The following is a 24,321-nucleotide window of genomic DNA, read 5'->3' on the forward strand; positions in this document are numbered from 1 at the left end:
GAATCCTTTCTTTGCATTTCTGTGTTTGTACTTGTTTTGTTTCATTCAGAAGATGAGCTGCTCCTATTGCTCAGACTGAAATTTCTTCTGGCTCTCAGTATTGCCAGGTCAGCAGCAGATGTGTGAGGTGAAGAAGGAAACAGAATTAACATTTTTTTTTTCATGTAAGTGCTTGTTGTGCAGCAGAAGGTCAAGTCACCAAGTAGTGACATAAAACAGCAATGCAAGGAAGAAGAAAAAACTGGGTAGGACAAATATTGGTCACGCTTTCCTCACTCCCAGTCAGGATAAACTGATTGCTTCCCAGTGCATAACCTTCATTCTAGAAACATACAGCAACTTGTTTCATTTTAGAGAGCACCACTTCGTGTATCTCAGTCCACAGACTGTGAATATCCATGGTCCCCTGGCTGGGGCTGTTAAAGGATGTTCTGTACTGGCAGCTAAATATATAGTTCTGCTCGTGTAGGAAAGTAATCCTTTTTTACTGGGAAAGCTTTCTAGGTGAAGCATTGCAACCCACTAGATATCTTCTAGTTGGTTAGTTCAATAATGCTGGTGATCTTTGAATTAAAAATTACATGGATTTTAAGCCATAGCCACCCTTTTCTTGTCTGAGATGGAAATGTTTCAGTGACAATTTCAGCACGTGTATCAGTTGCAGAAAAAATACTTTGCAAGAGATCCGTTCAAAACTTAGGAAGCTGTTAGTGCCCTGGAGTTTTTCCCCAGAGCAGAGCAGGTTTGAAGTCACGTTAAGGTCGGTCTGTACCACCCCGGGAGCGGGGCCGGGAGCTGAGCGACCCGCGGGCAGAGCTGCGGTGGGTGGTGATGGCTGGATGCAGCGGGCTGCAGCTGGGAGCTCCATCTCTGGGGGCTGGAGGAGCACAAACGCGACCGAAGAGCCCTTCACACACGCAGGGAGGCTCTTCTGAGGTACGTGAAGGAACTTTTACGTCGGGCCAGCGGCCACATCGCTCTCTTAACCTGAGGAACCGGGTCAGGTTTAGCATGGCAGGAGGCGGGGACGGCCCCGGGGGCGGGGACGCGCGGGGCCCGGGAGCTGCCGGCAGCTCCGCCCGCCGGGGCCTCACTCGGCGGCGGGATGGGGCCGCGCTGGGCGCTGCTGGCCGCGCTGCTCCGCGCCGCGGGCGGCCGGGTGAGTGCGGGGAGGCTGCGGGGTCGGGGGGGCCGCGGCGGGCGCTGCCCGGTGCCACGGCGGGTGCGCGCAGCTTTGCCGTGGGTGCTGCGGGGCGGGGGGCAGGCGGGCAGCGCTCTGCTCTGCGCGGGCAGTCCCTCCCGCTGTCCGTCTCCCCCTGCTTGACCCGAGCCTGACATCCCGACTCCTAGACTTCTTTAAAGCGCATCCTGCTGCCTTTGGCTGCGTTGCTGTTATTTCCTGCCTTGCCAAAGCGATGACGAATCGTTTTTCCTGGGTTTTAACTGGAAATGGGTTGATTTTTTCATTTGAATATTTGCAAAAACTGTGAGTGTTCTGGCAAGTGCAGGGTGTGAATCTGTACGTATTTTACACTGTTGTTTAAACAGGAAGAGCTCTTTCTTGGATCCCTAAGACTATTCCCTATTTACTCAGAGAAGCCCTTTAATTTACATCTAAACCTGATGTCTTGCAGCTGTGACTTCTCTTTCATATCCAGCTGTACCACTGTTTGGCAATTAATGCTTTTAACTGTTTAAACCAAAGAGCTTGATGGGATCTCTTTGACTGGGATTGTGTGTATGATCTACTGGCAATACTGATAGCATTTCTCTCCCTGATTTTAAAGTGTCCTGGATTGTGAAAAGAAATATGGAAGTGCTGCTGAGGTGTCCAGGACATTGCTTTTTCATGGGATATAGATGTTATCTACATTTTTATTTAATCATGTTAATTTAGCCTTGATGAGACAAACATTCTGTGAAATTTGGTGAGGATGTCAGAGTGTATCTTGAACATGGAATTACACAGTGGGCTTTTGAGAAGTACTGGGTGCTTAGTGGGTTGATAGTATATTATCTTTATTTTTTTAACTGCTTCCTACTCAATTTGAATTCAGCCCTGGTTTGTAAGGGGATAGTCTTTGGAACCTGATTCACTGAACACCTTGGATAGGTGTCCCTTGAGCAGGGAAAGGGAGAGTCCCAGAATTGTAGCAGACCTTATCACCAAAATTTAAGTGTTTAATTTTTGTCATGTTTCTTGCTGAACAATGGGCTTTGATTCAAAAGGAATTGAATCTCCTCTCACTCTGAACATAATAATGGAAATAATGAATGAAATTTTCAGCATTGGTTTTTCAATAGTGACAAACCAAAGTCCACATAGAAATTAGGAAAACAAAACCGGTCTAGTTTCAGAAATACCATATCTGCCACAGAACTGGAAAAAACCTGCCTGTTAACTCAAGTTTACAAATGATCAGTTGAAGCAAACTTATTTTGGTTTTGAGGGAGAGAAACTGGCAAAACAATAGTGACACTTCTTCTTGTTTTTTTCTCATTCAGCTGAAATTTTCTGAAAGATTCTAGCCTAAGTCCCTGTGTTACTCACAGGAGCTGAACATAATTTTTGCCATTTTGAACACCTCAGTCACCAGATATTTTTAATAGAAACTCTCTCAGTAGTCTGAAACCTGAGTGACTGTCCTTTGCAAAGCAGGGCAGTGTGCTCTGCAGTGAAGCTGCTGATGTGGGCAGGGGGGGTAACCCTCTGGATGCTGCTGCCTGCCAGAGGAATGCTGCTGGGACGTGGCAGGTGGGTTGAGAACCACACACATAGTCTGGGCTGCCAAAGGATGAGCATGGAGGAGGCCTTGTGGAAAAATGCTGAAATAAAACTGGCCAGGCTGCTCAGGTGTCTCTGCTTTTTTATGGTCAGAGCAAGGAGGGCTGTGGGTGAGCAGCAGCTTTGCTGTTGTAAGTATTCACGCTTCTGGTTGTTGCATCAAAGTTCATGAGGACTGAAAATCTTAACAGAGCATTGCAAAAGCCATCTGTGAAACAAGCAACATCACCCCAAGCAAACTATTTGTTTCAAAATAACAGAAGACCAGTTCTGGCATTTGGCAGAAGACAGTCAACCCCTCTGGCAGCATTTTTGGCTGGCACACATGGGGCATCCTGGGAAGGTTCTTCATCTGCCATCTTTGCACTTAGCACTCACATCACTGCTCCTTTCCTGCTCTGCTCTCAGTGTTGGGTGTCACCCTCTCTCCCTTAGGTACATCTTCCAGGGTGTCTTCACATAAGGTCAAATCTAATGTGGCCAGTCCTGACTTCTTGACTTTCTTGGGAACCTGCTCATCACCTGCCTTTCTGTGACAAGTGATGAGGACACAGCCCATCTTCCTGCCTCTGAGGCCTGCAGCCTGTTATTCCTCTTGCTGTCACCCTTTGTTTACCAGAGTATCTTCACTTTCCACAGGGAAACTGTAGACTTTAAGGCTTGTCAGCTTTGACAGTGCCTGTGACTGAAAGTGTCAGAACGTGATTTAGTGGATAATACCTTTTATTAGGGAAACCAGACCAACTTTTGGGTACATAAGCCTGAAGTTTTGAAACAGAAGAGCTGGTAGTCCAGAAAATGTGTATGTTTTTTCAAATATGTATATAATAAAATATGCTAACTCTTCCTGCAAACTTTAACATGCTATAATTTTTGCACGTTTCCATATTATATGCAGCCTCCTGCCATCTCTTTCTGGGAAAATGTTTTCTTACTATGGTGGTGTGTGGGAATAGAATAGAATTCCCTACAGTAATCAGAAAGATACTGTTTTCTCAAGGAGGGGGAATGTGGGATTGTAACTCTGTGGCTATTGAAAGACTCCTGCTTTACAGATGTAAAGTTCTATATAGGATGGAAGAAGAATTCACATCGTGAACTCATCATCTTAGAGAGATATATGCAGGAAAGCAGGTTTCAAAGAAGCTCTGTTGTTTGAGTGTAGTTGGTACAGCCTGATACAGCTTGAACTGATTTTGGTGAGACTTGCTGTTCTCTGGTAACTAGTCTTCCACAGAATTATTTTTGTAAATGACCAGTTGTCGCAAGCTGGTACTGGGGGGCTAGACTTTAGACTTTAGACTTCTGTGGGGAAGAAGAGTTTCCCACACCAGTTGAAATATTTTGAAGAGAATTCAGTTTTTTCTTGTCTTCAGCAGGTTTGGTAGCTTAGCAAACATGATCTGTTAACCTCAAGTCTTTTCCAAAGAAACAGATTTTTACGTCAGAGTCCTTCGTGACTTCATTGTGGTTTCATGAAGAACATGAAGAACATTATATGCCAGATGTAGTTCTTGTTCAGACTCTTTTGTTTGACAGCTTGAGTTTGAAGAAGGCAACTGTATAAAAAGGAGACTTATTAAAATGTGGACATGTGAGTTAAGGTTAAAAGAGATGCTTAAATATCTTCGTTTAAATGGCCTCCTTGAATAAAAATTAATTTTATGTGAATAGATTAATATATATATTCATCTATTATATTAGCATGTTTTATTTCTGTTATTGAAGATACTTACCTTTAGTTACACATCAGTTCCAAGAATACAGGACCAATCTGTAAGGCAGGAATTAAAGGAAATAATACCCAATGATGTTCAGCATGTAGGGAATGCATTACATTCTGATGTGCTGTTAGTTGAGACTTGGGCTTCCTCACCAATAGGTAGAGCCAGGTTGATGCGTTGGATCAAGCCCTTCTAATTTGGAAGAAGTCTGAATCCAGATCCTGTTTGGTAGTTCATGACTTGGGCTCAGCTCTGGTAGACATTATGGTGGTCTCAGTTGTGGTTGGGCTCTGTATAGACAGTGTGAAGGGGACAGGCTAGAGGCCCTTTCACTAGTGCTGCTCCACACAGCACAGATACAGCTGCAGGCCTGAAAATAGGGAGCTAAAGACAAGTTCTCTGCTAGTTTTATCTACCAGTGGGTAGAATATAGGGAATCTTGGAAACAATTGTGCTTGTACATGCATAATTAGAAGAATATCTACTAACCTCTCAGCTGGCATGGAGACTGCTGTTAGCCCGCTCCCTCCAGGGACAAATTAGGTCACTTATCTACTGGGTGTCTGTGGTGCAGATGGGAAAATGATTCAAACTTTGTAGGGACTGGAGAGAGTGTCTTGAGTTACTGACTTTTTGTGTGTAACTTCTTAGTTATTGCTTAATACAAAGGCATTGCACAAATCTCCCTAGTGAGTCGTGTGCTCAAAGGCAAACACAGTTTACACATTTCTGTGGTACAATGTATTGCTTAATTTAATTGATGTGCATAGAGAGAGAGGCTGAATTTCATGTTTCATAATGTTTGTGCCTCTGCTGCTAGATATATGAGGCATTTTACTTGCACTTGTACTTCTCAAATTAAATGAAGTCTTCCAGAGTCCATTTGCGTAAATACCTTAAAATTCTGCTGCCATTAGACATTACAAACAGTAATAAAATGTGAAGATTGTGGAGTGGAATCTGACCCCTACTTGTCTTTCAACCCAAAGAAGCCAATGGATCTGGGTGCCAGATACTGTACTGCCCAACTCAGGCCTTAAAACTGGTGAGATGGGTAGGAAAATGGGGTTGTTTTGTAGCCAAGAAATCCAGGAGAGCTGTATACCTAGTCAGAGGCCTACAGTTCCCCTGACTTGACTGCTGGCCTTGACAGCTTTGATCAAACTGGTTTATATTGGAAGTAGCTACTAAAATTAATTACATCTTCCCAGTGCAAACAGATCTGAGCTCATGTGTGTATATAAATTGTATCTAACTAAGTTACAAGTCCCTTTTAGTTTCCCATAATGTTCCTTGTGGACAGTTGCAAGAAGTTGTCAATTGAATGTTATTGAGAGCCACAGCTCATCAGATAAAATTTCAGGGAGATTGTATCAGAGAGCAGACATCCTTTCAAGCACAACTTAAGACAACAGATGTGAACCCATCAGCCAACAGGTTTTCCTGTGTCTTTAACTCACAGGGCTGTATTCACTACCGCTAGACAAGACAGAGGATGAGATAAGAACATTTTTTGCCAGGAAGCCTCACCAGCAGGATAATTTGTGATGTGGTTTATAATATTTCTATCTCTCTTTTTTTTTCTTCTTCTTTTTTTTTCCTGTCTGCTCTTGCAGTGAAGTTTTCCATTTTAAAAAGACTCTCAAGTGCTTATTTTAATGAAGTTGATCATGGTGGCTACTAAATAGTGATGACAACACTCAATCTTTCACAGAATTCTCGTGATGTCTTGTCAGTGTTACCAGCTTTCACAGTGTTTTCAGGAGTGGTGAAACTTCTACTTAAACAGTTGCCTTTCCTTTTTCCTGTTCTGGAATGAATATTGAAACTCAAGAGGTCCTTTCTCTGACTTTGCACTCTCAGGAAAGGTTTGTTTTGACACTGACCACTGAGTAGATAAGTGAAATCCTGTTTCTGATATACAGCTAGATAAGAGGTAAAATATTTCAATAAGCTGCATAAGAAAATGTTGGGTTCCCTTGAAGTAATTGTTGAAAGTGGGAAGTGTTAGGCTACTTTGCCAGTAATGTGAAGACACAATAGATAATAAATGTGTGTTTTCAGTAAGGAGGAAGGATATTTTAATTACCAGCCTCCAAAGAACTTGTTCCTGTTTTGATTTCTCTTTTTAATAATACTTTTTAAGTTCTTCTTTAAATGTGTGTGGATTATACTGGAGCAATCTCTCCAGACTGCAGAAAGCTGAGCAGTGTCTGATACTTTTTTGACAGCATCTTTCTGATCTAGCAGGAAACTCCTACACTTGTACTACCTAACATTAACCTTTTTCTTTTGAGTGAGTATATTTTTCCCTTTGAAAACAGGTGGCAGGTCTTCAAATATTTTGACACTTGTGCATTGAAGTCACTGAGCTGTGTTGACTGATATGAACTGAAAAGTGGGTAAACTGTATTTCATGACTGTTCCTTGTGCTTTTGACCTGCCATATGAGGTAGGTTTGTGGGTTATTAAAAAAATCTTGCAGCCAGTTGCTCCTTCTCAGAAGCAGCAGAAATGCAGTTTTTGGAAACATCATTTCCAAAACATGAAGTCCTTTCTCATTCAGAAAGGAATCACAAAGTATTTAGAATGATAAAAGTATTTTACTTTGGACAAACAGTCCCAGTAGTACAGGTTCTTTGACTAAAGGGGTGGGTTATCTTGCCTGGGTGAGGGCATAATGGATGTAAGAGCAATAGAGAACTGAACTTAGTGTCCTGTGACCTTTGAAAACAGATTCCTTCTGTAGCACTAGACCCAGAGCTCCCTCTGCCACCAGCTCAGGAGGCCTGAGGGAATTAAGTAGCAAAGTCAATCTTCTTGTTTTCAAATAGGGCTCTCAACATGTATAGGGAGTAGACTACTACTTTTCTAGCCACTTTTCAGAAAATGCTTCTCCCCACAAAGCCACAGGTAAGAATTTAGGTTTTCACTGTTTTTTTGTCTAAGGTTGTTTGAATCATGGCAACTGAGAACAGGTACTTAAGTAGTGACCAGATGTGATGCTATTCCCATAGTTCAATTGCATTCTTTTGAACATAGAACCTGGAGAAATCACTTTGTTCAGTGTGACAGATCCTTAACACACAGAGGAACCTCTAAATGGTCTCAAGTAGCTTATAAACTGTGCATTCTCCTTCAGCTTTTTGGCATCTGCTGCTTTCTGTTTCATCAGGCCCACATCAGTGTCTTGGAAAGGAAGGTGCTTATAATTGCACTGATCTTTAAGTGTTTGTCTCTTGAATCTCTACTCTAGGGCCAAAATGGACTCATGACTCATGATTTTCCTTTAATTTCTCTTAGGAATATTCAATGCCTTATACACCACAGTTTGGACAATGCAAAGATCCCAGCACTGAATTCTATGAAGAAAGACTTAATAAATGTTGCAGCCAGTGCCCTCCAGGTAGGTTGTAATTCAAACAATTACTTTACAGTGCCAAATTCAATCAATTTTCAAATGACCAGATTACCCTTTGATTATTTATACATCTTAAGATCATGGAATTTTTTGCTGTTGTCTGGCTGGAAGACAATCAAATGCTGTGACTATTAAAAATATCTGTAAAATTGACACACTGTTCATCAGAATTTGAATGTCTGTGTTTTAATAATAGAGTTTTTGCAATCAATTGTCATGATTACGTTAGACACAGCAAAAAGCTGCCTATTTGTCTCATAAGATGCTGAGCAAACATAATTTGTGTCCAGAAATGCTGAGTTCCTGTCAGAGACATCCGGAAGTTGAAGCAGGAAACCAGTATATGCTGAAGCAGCCACAGTTGCTCGAATTAACTGAAAATGTCTAGATAGATCTGTCAAGCTTCCTTTGTTAAAAACACAATGGATGAAAGATGATAATTCATAGGTAAAACCTTTTTCTCTCATGGTATGTACTGCCCAGTCTTTTTCTCTTTAATTTTATTTTTTCAGAATAACAAACTCTGGGCAACAAGTTGTAGGAAGTCTAAAATCTTTAATTTTGTTATTCTAAATTTGAAAATTTTTACCACAATTTATATTAAAAAATATGAAGCCTAGATAATTACCAGGATGTGAAAGGCAGAGTTGCAAGGTTCAAGTAAACACATGGAAAACCATAGTATTTGAAAATAATTTCTCTGGCTCATCTGCAGGGCCCCTTCTTTCAGAGAACAGATTCTCCAGGCAGCTCCAGAGGCATTGTCAGTGTTACTGCTGCTTTCTGAGTCTGTTTTGCAGGATATTTCTGTACAGGTTATGAGATGCTTTCTCTGGTTTTTGTTTTGTTAAATAGGTGAATATAAGGCAGAGAGCTGCAGTCACAGCGTGGACACAAAGTGCAGTCCCTGCAGACCTAACACATACACAGAAATCTGGAATTGGTCTCCTCAGTGCTTTGCCTGCTCACCACCCTGCAGGAGAGGTAGGCTTGAATTATTAAAGAGACTTTTTTACTTTAACAGCCTGCTCAGTAAGTGGGCTTGGTTTAACCTAGTCTGTTCTCCTAAGACAACTGGGAGGTTTTGTCTTGTCCTTGTTTTTTGTCTTGTTTGTTCTTCTATAGTCCCAAACTTGCAAGGAGCCCTGCCCCTTATTCTTTGCCAAGTCTTAAAAATGTGACACCAGTCTTATATTATTGGAAACTAAGGCACTGCATCACTGAAATAGCTACAAATGTCATCAGTAGCGTAACTTCTTGCTTATACTGCCCAGCTGAGGGAGCTTAAGAGGGTAAATGGGTAATTGCATTTCCAGCATCCAGCCATTGGATGAGCTGACAACAGCAAATTCCAATTATGATATTCCTATATTGGTTTTATTTCTTTTGCAAAGCAGCATAGTCAGGGAGAGCATGCTGGTGCAGTTTGTTAAAGCAGCTTAACAGTATATAAAGTAGTAAGTACATTGTACCAACATCTGCACATTGGTCTAACAGATCACATGCATTAACAAATTCAGCCACACTGTTTTAATGGAAACTGGTGTAGAAAATTATCTGCTTGACTCACTGGAATATAAGTTGTAAGGATACAATCTAAGTTGTTCAAAGGACTTTTGGTCTCATCTAAACAGATAATTTTACAAAGCTGGTTTATTACAGTATGCAAATGTCTGCAGTGAGGTCTCTGATAGCTTTAAATACAGTTGCAGGATCTGCACAGGCTACAGATCTTGGCATGACCCCCAGATGCTGCAGTCATGAGCACAGGTAACACAAATGTGCAGATTTGTGGTTAGGATACAACACGACTGCAGGTACCGAGTTTCAAGTGTGAATTCTACAGATATAAGTTTCTCCTTTCCTCGGAGGAGAAAGAGGAAGGTCAGCTGAAAATGTACATTTTGGGGGGCATGTAACACGTTTGGTTTATGCTGGTATATGAGCCAGAAGCTGCAAAATTGTCTTCAGCTTGTGGTATGAGAACATCACCTCACATACACTTGAAACTTTGCAGGCTATGATTTTTACATGTTGCTAATGACACGTTTCTTTCTTCTTGTTTTAAAAACAGGATTTGTGCAGAACCAAACATGCACTAGGTCACAGGACAGAATCTGTAGCTGCCCACCCAATGAGTACTGCGTTTCCAAACTGTACAATTCCTGCACAATTTGTCACATGCATAAAAAATGTGGGAAAGGTTACCGAGTTTCCAGAAGAGGTAATTTAATTCTGAACACTCTACACACAACATGGTTTTAGTGTATGAAGAGGGTTATTTTTTTGGTATTAATAGGATTAATATTTCTGAATCTGCCTCCAACTCAGTAAATCACAGGAATATTGTCTTTTAATTTCCTACAGTTATGCATTCTTTTTAGTGCAAGCATTATCTTGGCAAGTAGGCAGTGATAAGAGCAACAGTATTCTCAAGAGGCCTATCCAAAGGGACATGTTACAATCTGTTACTACCCTGTATCACCAGGTTCCCCAATGCAACTTAATCTTCCTTGATTTTGCTTTCCCATGTGATTTCTTCCATACAATTGACTCAGATTCAAGACCATTTCATTCCTGCTTAAATCCTTGAAACAGATGGAATTTTGGTTACGGTAAGTAGTGATGACCCTGCTGTCCTGCAGAGTTGATCTGGCTTTACTAGGTGAGGAAAGTCACCACTCTGATAGTGGAGATGTCTCAAGATGATAAATAATATTCTTAGAGGTGGAACACTGACTATTTTTAAATAATTAGGAATCATTTGAAGAGATACAGAACTCCAATAGAATGCAATATGTGGTCAGCCTGTCAGGGACAAGTGACAAAGCTCAGCTTGGTCTGCAGTACCACATTTTAACCTTTTGGTGGGGTTCTTAGTCTTTGAAAAAGACTCTCAACGGCACGAAATTAACAGCCAGTTAATCTTCTGATTTCTGTTTGGGTTGCGTGTTTCAAATTACTCTTTTTTGTGATAATTAAAGACTGTGTGTTTCCTGTACTGCCTCTGTATCACTTCCAGGATCTGTACCGCAGACCTTGATTATTCATTCTTGTTTCTTACTAGGTGACTAACTGGAGTTTTTCTGTTTGTTTAAAGGGACAGACAGCACAGATACGGAATGTAAACCTTGTCCTCCTGGCACGTTTTCAGACGCGGAATCTTACGATAGCAGCTGCACACCACACAGAGTGTAAGCCAGTGTTGCTGTCTAATTTAGCTGTGCACGGGGTTGTTTTCTTGCCTAACTCCTCTTCTTGTTTCTTGCAGTTGTAAATCAGTGGCTGTTCCTGGAAACAGCAAAAATGACACCGTTTGCAACGACTCAGGAACAGCAGCTGCCACAGTTCTACCTCACACTGTCTTGAACCTGCTCCTGACCCAGAGCTCAGCTTCCAACAAACCTGAAATAATAACTCGACCTGTCATTTTAAACTCTGTACCTGACATGTCTCACATCATTGGTGAGCTATTAATTCATTTAGAGTCATTTTTGTCTGACTAGGAAGCAAGTTCATATTTAGTTCTCATTTTCTTCCCAAGACCAATCACCCTGTACCCAAGCAGAACCTCAGAGCAGCTGAATTAGTTCAAGATTATACTACTTGTAGTGAGTTGCATAATATTTACCTATGCATCTGTGCTACCCCAGTGCATTCTACAGTCCTTCTAAGTCTGGAAAAATTTCTAAAAATCTCCAAACTAGATTATACAAGGCATTTCCTGAGAACTGCTGCTATGAAGAAGCTGGTACAAAAGGTTCTTATCTTAGATCTGGACTGAGGCAAGCTTGAGTTCATAAACCTCCTGGTGAGAGGTCTTTGGAAGACTTGTGGCAGCTTTTCCCGAGACAGGAAGCCCTTATAGCATTCCAAATGTGGATCTATTCTCTCCTGTTCACAACCTACCCGGAAGACATGTATGTTTAAGAGCATTCTGGGCTGCCCAGCCTTGTATTTAACAAACTGTTGCTATCACGGAGAGGTATCTTTTGTGACTGATGACAAAAATCTATCCTCACTTTTCAGGACAGAAAAACTAAATATTATGAAGTGGTGGTGACTGAAATGAGACCTTAGCATCCAACAATAGAGGCAACACATGTGAATGTCAGACACAGTTGATACTTGTAAATTTAGCTTTTGTAGCCATGGACAGAAACTATGATAATTACTTCCTTTGTCAGGTCAACCTTCTGAATAATTTCTCTCTTAAATTTATTTTCAGGATCAGTAGCAGGACCATTGTTATTGGTCCTGATAATTGCTATTTTGGGGTATTGCTTAGTCTTCAAAAAAAAAGGTAAGATTCATGAAGTGAAAACAAGCAGATCTGTAAATACTGGAAAGTGTGCCACCTTATTTCCTACTAGTTTGAGTCTAGTGGTTGACTGCTGTTAGTGTCTTAGAAGATGACAGGTCTCTTTGAAGCTTTTCTCATGGCTGGTTATGGATGAAGGATCACTAACATATATAGATCTATGAATCTATATAGAATCTACATAGATTCTTTGGTGGCTAATAATGGAAGAGTTAATTTATATTTTGGCAAGGGGATAAGGTGATGATTTACAGGTTTCTGCCTTGCTATCTGGCAACCTATAGCTTCATGAAACCCTGAGGGGCTTTTGACACCATCCTACACTGGGGTGAAATTGGCCAAAGGGTTCAAAAGTCAAGGGAAGAGAGACTGAGAGAAAACTCATGCATATCAGCTTGATCACATAAGCTTTGCAACTATAGCAAAATAGAATTTTAAAAAAATCTCCAGGAATTCCATATGTATTTAGAGTAAAAGTATCTTTATTATATCGCATGGAATTAAATTAATCTCAGTACAGGGATACAGTGAGGCAAATTCAGGTCTCTCTTGTTCCTCAGATCTTAAAAAATTGTCTAAACATACAACATCCCAGTGGAACCAAACAGCTGTACAACAGTTGAGCTACTGCTGGAGCTTGTAAAACATTTTAACTTCATAATTTAGATGTATTATCAAATGCTATCATTAAACAGTCATGACCATAGTTTGTTGTCATTGATGCCTATTCTCTCTGACACTATACTAGAAAAAATATTTATGCAGAAGGTCCTCTTTGCTTGCTGGCTAAATTTAAGTCACATTAAAAAACTAATACAATATAGTTTTAAACATTTTCAGATGATGTGTAATAAGTGTACATTTGGAGTTTATTCCAGGAGCAGAGGATATCATTCAGACTAGTTAAGAGAGCTTTTCCAACTGATACAACTTTAAGTGTTAATGAGCTGTCTTTTCTCACTTGCAGCCCTTACATATTCTCCACCAACTACAGAAGCAGATTCGGTGAGTGTCACTCCTACCTTTCCATCTTCTCTCTGTCTTTAAAAGGGGTATGGGAACCTTGCAGACTTACCCAATTGCAAGGAGAAGAAAACAAAGCAGAAATACAGCTGGGGTGGTTTGGTCCCTGAGCTAGAGTGTAAGATGTACCTCACATAACCTATGTAATGTGCCATCCTCATTTTAGGTTAGGCTATATTAGCAGTAAAACACTGGTGTGGTTCACAAGACAGATTTTAGAGCCTCTGTTCCCTTGGTGATCAGTGAAGTGCTGTAGGTGCCTTCAGGAGACAGGTTCATTTTGTTGAATGCCTAATGAGCTGGTATGAATTTTATTTACAGTCATCACCACACAAATAGCAATTGTCAGTGATTTCTTCAGCTTCCTAGGTACTGACCAGTGCTGTGTTAGTGTTTTCTTTAAAAAGACTAATGTTTTGCATTTCTCTGCAAATGTTCCAGCCCTTTTCCTCTACCGAAAAGGAGTGTGACAAAAAAGTAAGAAATACAGGATCACAAAACTCCAGCAATTCTGAACAGGAGGAACAGCATCTCTTGGAAACTTCCGAGTCCAGCAGTAGCTCCCTGAATAATCCAACTGGGTCTGCAAGAGTCAGTGTAGGAAGTAACAAGAACAATGAAAAGAAAGAAACAGAAGGATTTCAGCAGCAATATTTGTCTGTGGGAGGTTGGAAGCTTCACAGTGGAGACAGACACAGCTCTGCAAGTTCAGGTAAGAATGTGTCCAAATGATCCATAACCTTCTGAAATTGATTGTCAATTATGAGTCTTTGTAGCACAAGATTAAATGGCAGGATGAAACATCAGACCCATCTTCAACAGGGAGAGTAGCTTTTGAAAAGAAAAAGCAATTGTTTTTAAGTTGTCACCTAGGAGAGTGTGATCAATGGTGAGAGTTATTTGCAGACTAGAGGGATCAGTGTGAAGGAGGCACTCACCTGTGAGTGGGATCATGAGCCAAAGGGAGCAGTGAGAAAAGGACATTGTTAAAAGCAGCTGAAGTGGCAGCAGATGGGTAGGGAATTGGCAGAGATCCAGGGCTCTGTATTCATTTCTATGGCTTTTTTATTTCTGGCATAACGTGGATTTTGTGGAAGCAAAAACCTCTAAAATGCTACAGAACCAACCCCACCAGCTTACCTAAATTAAGTGAACCAGGAAGATAATTTCGTGTCTATTTTTAACTTTAAGTCAAAGAACTACAAAAAGAATCCAGTCGTCCTGTTCTGGGTGTTATTCCTCTGTGCTTAATGTGTTTTCTGTTTATTTGACAGAACTTTCTGGGAACGGAGGAACGCAGGTGAATGTGACTTGTATTGTTAAAGTGTGCAGCCCAGACTGCAGTTCCCAGTTCCCAGAACAGTCTAGTTCAACTAGTATGGATTATGAAAATGCTCCCTGTTGTTCCTTGAGAGGGGAACAAATTCCTCTGTCCAAAGAAGAAAACCCCTTGAAAAAAGAAACTGAAATTCAAATCTCAGTGGAAAATGAGGACAATTTAATTCAAGACTTAGTTCCAGAAGAAAAGAAGTTTCCTCTGGGTGTTCAAGATGCGGAGCTGAAAACCAGTTAAAGGAAAGAGCAGACCATATACTGATTGACTGATAGGATGAATCAAGCAACCCTCTGTCTTCTCAAATAAACATTGTTAAATGTAGCATTCTTACAGATACTTTACATTTCAGACAAATATTGACACTTGATGCTTTTGAAGTTTGTCATGGCTTCTGTCAGCTTTGAGAGTCCAAGGCGGATCTTTGCAGTTTAAAAAAACTTGGATGATTTTTCTTTTAAACTGAATGGCCAGCTCCTCCCTTTCTGCTGGAATACCTTAGAAAGACCTTCACCAGATTTGAAAAGCAATGTTTTCCTAACTTTATGCCACTGATTTTTCTGCTGATGATAATTTGGGTTCAGGTATGCCACCTGTCAAGAACGTGGCTGTGAGCAGCACTTCTAAGAGACTGGAGTTAAATCATTATTCATTCAATGCTAATGAATTATCCATTTGATTTTAAAACTATTTCATTTTATTTCCTATCCCATATCTTCATGGACATCCTTTCCTTCATCCTTCTTGATATTTGTTATTACAGTTTGCTTTTGGTTATTATTGGACCAAACATCTCAAATCAACCTTGAGTACATCAAGGAGTGAAATCTTTCAGATGAGCTTTTCTTACCAGATTACAGCTATTATGTCTAAGTAATAGCATTTCATTAACTGTGCATAGTTCATTTTATTTTAGAAAAGAAAATCTAGATTAAATAGTTGTTACTTGGAGTAGGAAGTAAGTTCCTTTTATTGACAGCTCTAAAGTTTGTCATCTTTGTGTCCTGGCTGATTTAATGTGATTGATTCTGACCTCATTTTTGAGGTTAACCATAAACTCCAAGTATTTCTCTCTGTGTTCCAGTGGGTATTAGAGAAGATCTATGTGACTATGTATGCCAGACAGCTCACTGACCTCTGGATGACTGTGTAGCATCATCTGTAAAAAGTGGAATTGACTTAGACCTCAGAACCAGAAAATCCTGTTCTTCACTTCTTGCTTGATGCTGAATATCCAACCACCTCCTCCAGAAAATTAGTAGAGGTTCTCCTTGAATTAAGTGGGAGTGTTTGGTTTTGGAAGTTGATTTTTAGGATCCCATAATTATATTTCACGTAAGTGACTTAACCAGCAATTGTGGTGTCTGTATTCAGCCAGAATTTGCAGTGTGGTATCCAAATTACATATGAGTGAAGTCATACAGCAGGCATAACTTTTTTTTCTTTCATGCCATAAAACCATCCTGGTGGACCAGATGATCATTTTAGTTCCCTTCCAACTGAACCCTTCTACCTCCAGAGAAACCAAATGCAGTCATTATTTCTGAGGCCTTAGACTGAAAAAAGGAGATTTTGCAATAGCATTTATTCTACAGCTACAGAAGAGATACAGGTTTTAAAATACAAATTTTTAACTTCCACAAAAGCTTTGAGTTTTCCTAACAACATTTCTGGAACTGAGAACAAAGGTCTCTATAGATTTTGTACAAACAGGTCTTTACTTCTACTGTGAAGAAACCTTTTACAACTATATATTCAGCTTGTCCTTCAAAGTGATTTTCAGAAAAGACTTTGAAAATGGGCACACTGAAACTATTGCAAAACTGAAGGACTTAAGAGAAGAACCTAATTTTATCCAGTTCTTTGACCCTCTTCCACCGTTCTGAGGATTGTCATGTCTTCTCTGTCAGCTCCCAGGATTGGGACCACATTGAAGCAGCAATGGAAGATTTTTTTTAAGATGTCTTTAAACCATCAAGGAGGATCCCACTGTAGGAGTCAATTTACTGGGTTTTAAATTACGGAGCTGTGTGACAAAAGGAAAACACAACTCTCGTGTTGAAGTAGGAAAAAATGCACTTGCATTTGCTTATTAAAAAAAACACCCAACAAATTTAAAGCCTGTAGTTTTACAATGATGGCTGTTTTCAAGTTCCCTGGCCTCCCCGCTCAACAAAATGCTCGTTCTTAGAACGTTCTTTCGGTCTGTAGGCTGAACCCGCTGGTTTAGTGCCGGGGACTGATCCCGGGCCGCCTTCTGGCCGCGAGCGACCACCGAAACAATCACCCCCTTCGCCCCCGGCCCGGGAAGCCCGGGGGCCCCTTCGGGAGCCGCAGGCCCCGCTCCCCGGCGGCCGGAGCGCGAGCTCAGCCCGCGCGGGCAGCGCGTCCCGCACCCGCCGGCCCCGCGCGGAGGGGAGCGCAGGGTCCCGCCCGCCCCGCTCCGTCCTGCCCCGCTCGGCCCCGCCCGCTCCGCCCCGGCCCCGCCTCCCGGCGGCGGGAGGACGCCCACATCGATAGCTCGGCGCTCCCGTCCTCAGGCGTCTCCCCGTCGGTTGGCTCGGCTCGCTCGGCGTGCGGCCCGCCGGCCCCGCTGAGCAGGCGGCCGCTCCGGGAGCTCAGGTGGGTACCGGCGGGCCGGGGCAGCCGCGCTGCCAGCCGCGGGGCCCGCTTGTCCGTTCCTCCTGCGTCAGGCTCGGCGGGCAGCTGCAGCGCGGCTGCATGGCGCGGGCCCGGCCCTGAGGGGCTCCTCCCTGCCGCACGCCCCTCGCCGGGCTCCGCCCCGCCGTCCCGGCTTCACCGGGGGGCGAGGGGCGGCCGCGCGGTCCCTTGTCCCTCCACCGCGGGGCGGGGGCGAGGAGCCTGTCCCCGCAGCGGGCTCTGCCCGGCGCCTCAGCCCCGCGGCCGGGCCTGGCGGGGCCCCCGAGGCGCCCTCCCCGTGTGGCGCAGGCCTTTTGCCCCCGCTCTGCCCGGGGCTTCCTCAGGGCTCTCCCGGGCCGCCTCAGGGCAAGGTGACCTTTCGCTTCCACTCTGACGGGCGTTGTGTGCCAACAGGTCTCTCTTGCCGGTCCTCCTCCCCACGGTGCGTTTGCGTGCGGGGACGGAGAGAAGGGAGGGTGTCCTGAGGGCTCCTCCCCGCCCTTAATTCTGTGTAACCGGGCGCTGAGGAAAATGCCCCCTCCGCCTTGGCAGGCAGCGGCTTCCCAGCCCGCTTCCCTCGCCCCGCTCCTTCAGGGCCTGCTCTGGCCTCCTCGATAGACAAATGACGTTGTTTTCCAGAAAAAGTTAGCCGGTTTTGGGTGAGGTCCTGTTTTGGACTTTGATTCTCATCCCGATAAGCACTTAGGGTTCCTGCTTTACTGCGTGTGTTAAGAAAATAAAGCGAACTGTCAGAAAATCAAGTGCTCTGCTTTTGGCTCAAGTGGCACAGCAGTGGACTAGAAAGCTGCGTATGTAAAAGCCTTAAAACATATGAGACATTCCTCAAAAATAAATACTTATGTTACGCAAGTTTAGGTTAAGGAGGTGATTTACTTTATTTAGAGTTCTTGTGATGAATTTGGGTGCAGAATTGTTCATACACTGGAGGTTTTCAGTCACTGGGATGCTAAGCAGTTCTGTGCTTCTGAGTTTTTCTTCACGATCTTTCCTCTGATTTGGCTCCTAACACCTATAGATTTCTGGTTTTAGTATTTTTTTTAAGGGTAAGCTGACAAAGATTATTCTGTTTGCTGTTGTTTGAACTTCAGCTTTCTTGTCAACTTTGTTAGAATTAAAATCTTTGAAGTGGTAGCCCAGAAGCCACATGTGTACAAATGCTTGGTCTTTATTATTCTGTGGAATAAGACTATTTTTTTTTTAAATGTGGGGAAATTTTACAAAGATAAAAGGTTAAATGTGTTTAAGGTGAAGATAAACTTTGTTTGAATGTAATTTCCCTCTATTATTTATGATGTTTGTGTTTCTTCTGCACGACAGCACAGTTTTACTTTTCAGCCTCTAGAAAAAGCATTTATTTGCTTAATTCTGGTTATTTTATTTACCTATATTACTTAAGTGTTTAACTTTTTTAAAAGGAGATACAGGCTTGAATGTTGGTGCTTAAAATCAAGCAAACTTTGTTATGGGAAAATTTAGAATCCTTGTATCAAACTAAAAATGAAGCCATCATTCTCTTCTGTTGTCAGATGTAAATAAGTCAGATGTACCTTGCTTTTCTGCTCTTTAGGACTCAATCTCACATACATTGGTTTAGAGAGGCATGTGAGGTTGGGAGACGTTGCTGCAAACAGATCTGATGTATTTACTACGTTCTAACCACAAGATATGGCCTGCGTGCTTTTGTACTTACTGAAATAACACACTTGATCCTGCCCTTGCAGAACCCGAGTAGTTTTGCAATTCGGTGGTTAAAAACTTGATCAGGGTCTTAAGAGTTTTAATGATCTGATTACCACATAAGTTGAAGCAGAAGTGATTGGAGAAGAGTATGAAGGGAAATGTTTGCATATATCAGCAGTGTTGCTTCTCTAATGTAGATTGATTTCTCTTCTTGATGCAATAATCTATGCTGTCACTTTGGAAGCCTGTTAGAGTAACTGTTGATGAGCTATTTATGGGACTTGTATCTAATTACTTCCCACACATACGCTCTTCCCAAAAAAGAGGTTTGAGCAGGGTGTGTTGTTTCACAGATACATACACAAATTCTACAAAAATGCAATTGAAGCTGCTGGGCTTTTACTTTAGCCCAGGCTTCCAAAACCAGAATGTTGGCAATTTGGATAAAATACTGTCAGTAGAAGTCGAGGAAGCCAGTGCAAAACTGCTTCAGATAAATGTGGAGTTTTAGTCTTCCCTTTTCTGGAGGAGAATTGTGGATTGGCCTTGTTGCTTGTTGCAGCAAATCATGGTGTTTTTATCAGAAGGAAGGAAAGATTAATTGGGAACTGGTAGTGGTCTGAAGTCATCAGAGTTTTATATGAAACTGATTTGAGACTTAAAGGGCATTAAGCATTTTTAAAGGTAGAAATTGAGCTTAGTGTTTTTACTGGTTTTTAGACTGATTATAGTAAGAATGACAGTGACAGCAGTACATCAGCTCTGCTGAGAATGTGTTTCAGACAGTCATGTTATTCTTGTTTTTTTCTTTCAGAGCAAGACTGTAATTATGGGACAGAAATCCAGAAAATGACAGAAAAACATTAGTTGCTCTCTTCTAGGACAGTCATGTTGGAAGGATTGGTAGCCTGGGTCCTCAACACCTATTTGGGCAAATATGTCAATAACCTGAACACAGACCAGCTTTCAGTTGCTCTTCTGAAGGGTGAGGCTTTGTGGTATTTTCTGTAGTGTTTTCATACAGTGATTAAAAAAAAAAAGTGCTAAGATTTTGTAATAACTGGGAGGTGGAATCACTTAATTTTGTGTTTATTGTTTCTATAAGCCCTTCCAATAGAGAGTTTTGGGATAGTGCTTTACTGTAATAGTGAATTCTCTTGTCTTGCTGTATGTGTTGCTTTTTATCAACACTGTTAAACAAGTTTATATGAAACTTGTAGAAGTATGCTTAGCATATGTTATCAGCCTGTTTAATTCATATAATATTTGAGTGTAGTTTTTTTAAATACTACTCAGTAATTTCCCTGTGGAGGGCCTGTGGCAGGAGGTATTCTGTAGTCTTTGCCTCTCACATTTTGGTGTTTGCAGTTACTGCCCTGTAATTAAGACTGCTGGTTTATGTCATGTTATGTTCACGAGTCTTCTACCATTATAGAGTCCTCAAATCGATGCTTTCTAATTTATCTTTTGCTACTGTTATCTGCTCTTTCTGGAGAGGTATTTCTATTTTTTATAACACTTCAAAGTTTTTTTGTGCATTATTTTTTTTGTAATATTGAGAAAATACTCAATGTATCTCTTTTCAAAAGACAGTGAGGAGAAGCTTTCTCCTTGGTTACAATAAAGTTCAGCTCTAAAACCTTGCAGAAGGTTGCTTCTAGATGACTTAATCAAACACTTTGAGCACATGGCACTGGAAAATTAACAAGTATATTAAATAACTATGTAAATTATAACTTGAAGCAGTAGTTTTGCAGTTCTCATGAAATCCTATTTGATTATTTTTTTTTCTTTAAAACATGTTGCTAGCCATTTTAGACTTGTAATGTTCAAGTTGGCATTCCTCAATATAATTTTGTTTAACAGACTTGTCTTTTTTCTGCTTTGTGTAGGTGCTGTTGAATTGGAAAACTTGCCACTAAAGAAAGATGCCTTGAAGGAACTGGAATTACCATTCGAAGTAAAGGCAGGTTTGTATTTTCCTTGTGTGTGCAGGACAAATATTTATGAGCAGGAAGTATTGCCTATTTTAGAAGAACCTTTACCTGTGAGTCAGAAGCTTGAACAAAGGAAGAAGCCTGGTTTTCAGGTTACCCAGTTCTAGTTTAGCTTGCGTCTTGCACTCCTTTTTCTCTCAGGTTTACCAAGGGTGATAAAGCAAGTTTACATCAGAATCTGATGGCATCTCTTTTTTGTTTATCTAGGTTTCATTGGCAAAATAACACTACAGATACCTTTTTATCGCCCACATGTGGATCCGTGGGTGATATCTATCTCAAAACTGCACTTAATTGGTGCACCAGAGAAAAAAGAAGATTTTGATGAGGAAAGGGAGAAGCTGCAAGAAAGAGAACACAAGAAAGCCCTTCTTCTAGCACTGGAAGAAAAATGGAAAGTGAGTCACACTAATCTTCCATGGTGAAGAAACAGCTATGGTAGATGGATTGTATTTAAGCCTCCTAACTAGCAGGAGAACAAATTGCATAGGAAGCTAAGTTAGAATTTGATTCATACATGTTGTCATAGTGCAGTTTCTGCCCCACCCCTGTCATGTTGGTGTCCCACATATGTTTGAGATAATAAAAACATCCTTTTATTTTCTTTTCCCCTATTCACAGTAATTTCAGCATCACAAAGTGTGTCATTTCCTGACCTGATGTTAAGAGTTGTGATTAATGCTTCTCTCTATTTTCTCTTTTAGAAAGAGCGACAACAGAAAGGGGAATCTTACTGGTACTCAGTTACTGCATCTGTGGTCACAAGAATTGTAGAAAACATTGAAGTAAGCCTTTGTATTGTGAAGCTTTTCCCACTTGTTAAGACTTGTCCGTGTCCTCTGTGCTTCACCTTGTATAGTCCTTAGAAAAGAAATGTGTAAATCAAAGGTAGATGTTTGGCTGAGGACAGACCCTTACCAGATTGAACCTTTGTAACTTCAGTCTTAAACTAGTCCTGGTGGGGATTTTAGAAAGGAAAAACCCTCCATCCTGCATCACCAAGGGGAAAATAACAAGTTTTTTTCGTTGTTTCTAACAGTGGGTGGATAATTAATTTGCATGAAATCTGATTGATGATTTTTACGCATATTTGAATAAACTCAGCAAAATAATTCAATTGTTTGTGAAGCAGAAGAGTGTGATTAGTTTTTATCAAAACTTGCTTTTCCTGATACATTTGAGAAGAATGTATTTGGTGCAGGAGCTCAAGGTGAGAGTATCTATACTTTTCTCAGTCCTGGACTCTACATTCTCTGTAGTAACTTGGTTCTTTCAAAGGTTTTCCCAATATAAAATCAGTTTGGGTCACCTTGTATTATTAGTTTGTAATTCTGGATCATGCTGATGATTCTAGTACATAAAACTAATTTGAGTCTCTTGTTGTCAAATACTGATTTGCCTTGACAATGAAGAGTAATAGTAGAATAGCAAGGTGACATACACTGTGGTATGGAAGTGGCTAGTTGGTCTGGGGGAGAAGGGCAGGGACTGTAGTGGTATCTGAGGAGAAAACAGAACCAGAGAGTACAAAACCAGAAGTGAGGAATAGGATTTTTATGAGGTCTAAATAACTACCAGAAACTGGTTGGAGAATTGCAGAAAATAAATACTAAATTGTTTCAGTATTCATGAATAGTACTGCTGTTCACTCTAGTGATGTAAACAGTTGTTTCTAGTAATTTTTTTTTCCTTTCTAGTTAAAAATTCAAGATGTTCATTTGAGGTTTGAAGATGGAGTCACAAATCCTTTGCAGCCATTTGCATTTGGCATATGCATCAAAAATGTATCCATGCAAAATGCAGTATTTGAACCAGTAAGTATAACTTTTTGGACAAGAACTCATGGCAGCTAAGATGTAATGCTGTATTTATGGGGGCTAGTCAATATTTAGTAAAATGTATGACATTTTAATAACCCGCTTATTGTAATAAATCAATTCTGGACATATCATATTGTTCATTGAATATGTAGAACTAAAAGCTACATGGCACATAGTGTGTGGTCTTGACATTATTCCACTTTTTCTACTTCAGGTTGAGAAGCTGATGCGGAAGAAACAGTTGGATGTTGCCGACTTCAGCGTTTATTGGGATACCAACTGCACTTTACTGGGTGACCTGCCTCCTGGACAGCTACAGGTGCAAGAGAGAGATTTACATAAGAGAGAGATTGTTGTTGGTAGTGGTCTCCTTTCTGTACTGCAGATGTAACTGACTTAGAATTTATTTGATCTGGTGTTTTTAAGAGCACCCGGAGTTTATGGTTTCATGCTATGATGATAGGATACGTGTGCAACCCAAAAAGGCTGTGCTGTGAAATGCTTTGTTTCACCTTTGAAGAGAGAACATGTTTAAGATAATTTTTTCATGGACTGCCATGGTAATAAAGTGTATTCTAGTATTTGAAACCTTGGCATCCTGATGAGTACTGTACACTCATTTCTTACAGAATAAATTTGCTTGTAACCCACAGGAAGCAATGGATAGAAGTATGGAAAGTCGTGCTCATAATTACATCATGGAACCCGTATGCACTTCTGCTCTTCTTAAGAGAAATTGTTCTAAGGAGCCTTTAAGGTCACGCCAGACGCCACGGCTTGAGTGTGACATTCAGCTTGAGACCATACCCTTGAAGCTTTCACAGGTAAGTACCAACCATCTTCATTTAACAGGATCTGGAACAGGCAAGCAGGGTAAATGAGGCCACCATGAGCTTTGTGCTGTTCACTCTCTCAGGCTGCATTAGCTGTACAAACTAATGAGTCTTCTTGGTGGCTTGGCTATTTATATGCTGTATTGCCCTCTGCTTTATGGGCAGTTTCTAAAGAGTAACTGATTAAAGAAGATATTTCTTTGCTTTTTGGTTATTGCAATGTCTGCATATTTAAATTGGTAGTTTGACAGAGTGTATCTTTTCCTTCCCACGTGCTGCAGATGTTTGTCTGCCAGCGCTTCTGAAGATTCTGCTGGTAAAAAGCCACCTTGAATTATCTAGTTGCTGATTTAAGCAATGAAGTACCTGTAGGGGTCACAAAACTGGTAGTGTTTGTAACTGCTTAAATACCAATGATGGTAGCTTAAAATAATACTTTCTTAAAGATTTTGTTTTAGAGGCAACTGAAGTGATATACTAAAGAAGTTGGTTTTTTTACAACCAAGCATTACAAATTCTGTGACTGTTTTACTGCAACTGATTATTGTAAAAAAAAATTACATTGGTTGTTGTAGCAATAGGAGGGAGCATTGCATAGAATCCTAGACTGGTTTGGGTTGGAAGGGACCTTAAAGATCATCTAGATCTAACCCCCCCTGCGTGGGCAGGGACACCTCCCACTAGACCACGTTGTTCCAAGCCCCATCCAACCTGCCCTTGAAC

The 24,321-nt window shown here is 41.1% G+C and overlaps 2 protein-coding genes across 6 annotated transcripts in view; both read left to right on the top strand.

Annotated features, from left to right (window-relative positions):
* Positions 1-1,075: 1,075 nt before the first annotated feature.
* On the top strand, positions 1,076-15,602 carry LOC127393019 (tumor necrosis factor receptor superfamily member 1B-like). Its single transcript, XM_051637622.1, has 10 exons — positions 1,076-1,159; positions 7,813-7,915; positions 8,786-8,914; positions 10,005-10,154; positions 11,031-11,124; positions 11,202-11,395; positions 12,159-12,233; positions 13,219-13,256; positions 13,716-13,986; positions 14,549-15,602. The coding sequence occupies exons 1-10, from the start codon at positions 1,106-1,108 to the stop codon at positions 14,845-14,847; spliced, it is 1,407 nt and encodes a 468-aa protein (XP_051493582.1). The 5' UTR covers positions 1,076-1,105; the 3' UTR covers positions 14,848-15,602.
* Positions 15,603-17,138: 1,536 nt separating this feature from the next.
* VPS13D (vacuolar protein sorting 13 homolog D) overlaps positions 17,139-24,321 on the top strand; it is a 101,722-nt gene continuing 94,539 nt past the window's right edge. For all 5 annotated transcript variants that reach the window (XM_051637052.1, XM_051637055.1, XM_051637053.1 and 2 more), the window contains exons 1-8: positions 17,139-17,229; positions 19,763-19,933; positions 20,841-20,918; positions 21,153-21,343; positions 21,650-21,730; positions 22,643-22,759; positions 22,980-23,084; positions 23,419-23,589. In XM_051637052.1, coding sequence (XP_051493012.1) covers positions 19,837-19,933; positions 20,841-20,918; positions 21,153-21,343; positions 21,650-21,730; positions 22,643-22,759; positions 22,980-23,084; positions 23,419-23,589 — 840 coding nt within the window. In that variant the 5' untranslated portion in view covers positions 17,139-17,229; positions 19,763-19,836. The remainder of the gene's footprint in view (positions 17,230-19,762; positions 19,934-20,840; positions 20,919-21,152; positions 21,344-21,649; positions 21,731-22,642; positions 22,760-22,979; positions 23,085-23,418; positions 23,590-24,321) is intronic.

Source organism: Apus apus, chromosome 20, assembly GCF_020740795.1.
Source record: "Apus apus isolate bApuApu2 chromosome 20, bApuApu2.pri.cur, whole genome shotgun sequence".
Classification (NCBI taxonomy): domain Eukaryota; kingdom Metazoa; phylum Chordata; class Aves; order Apodiformes; family Apodidae; genus Apus; species Apus apus.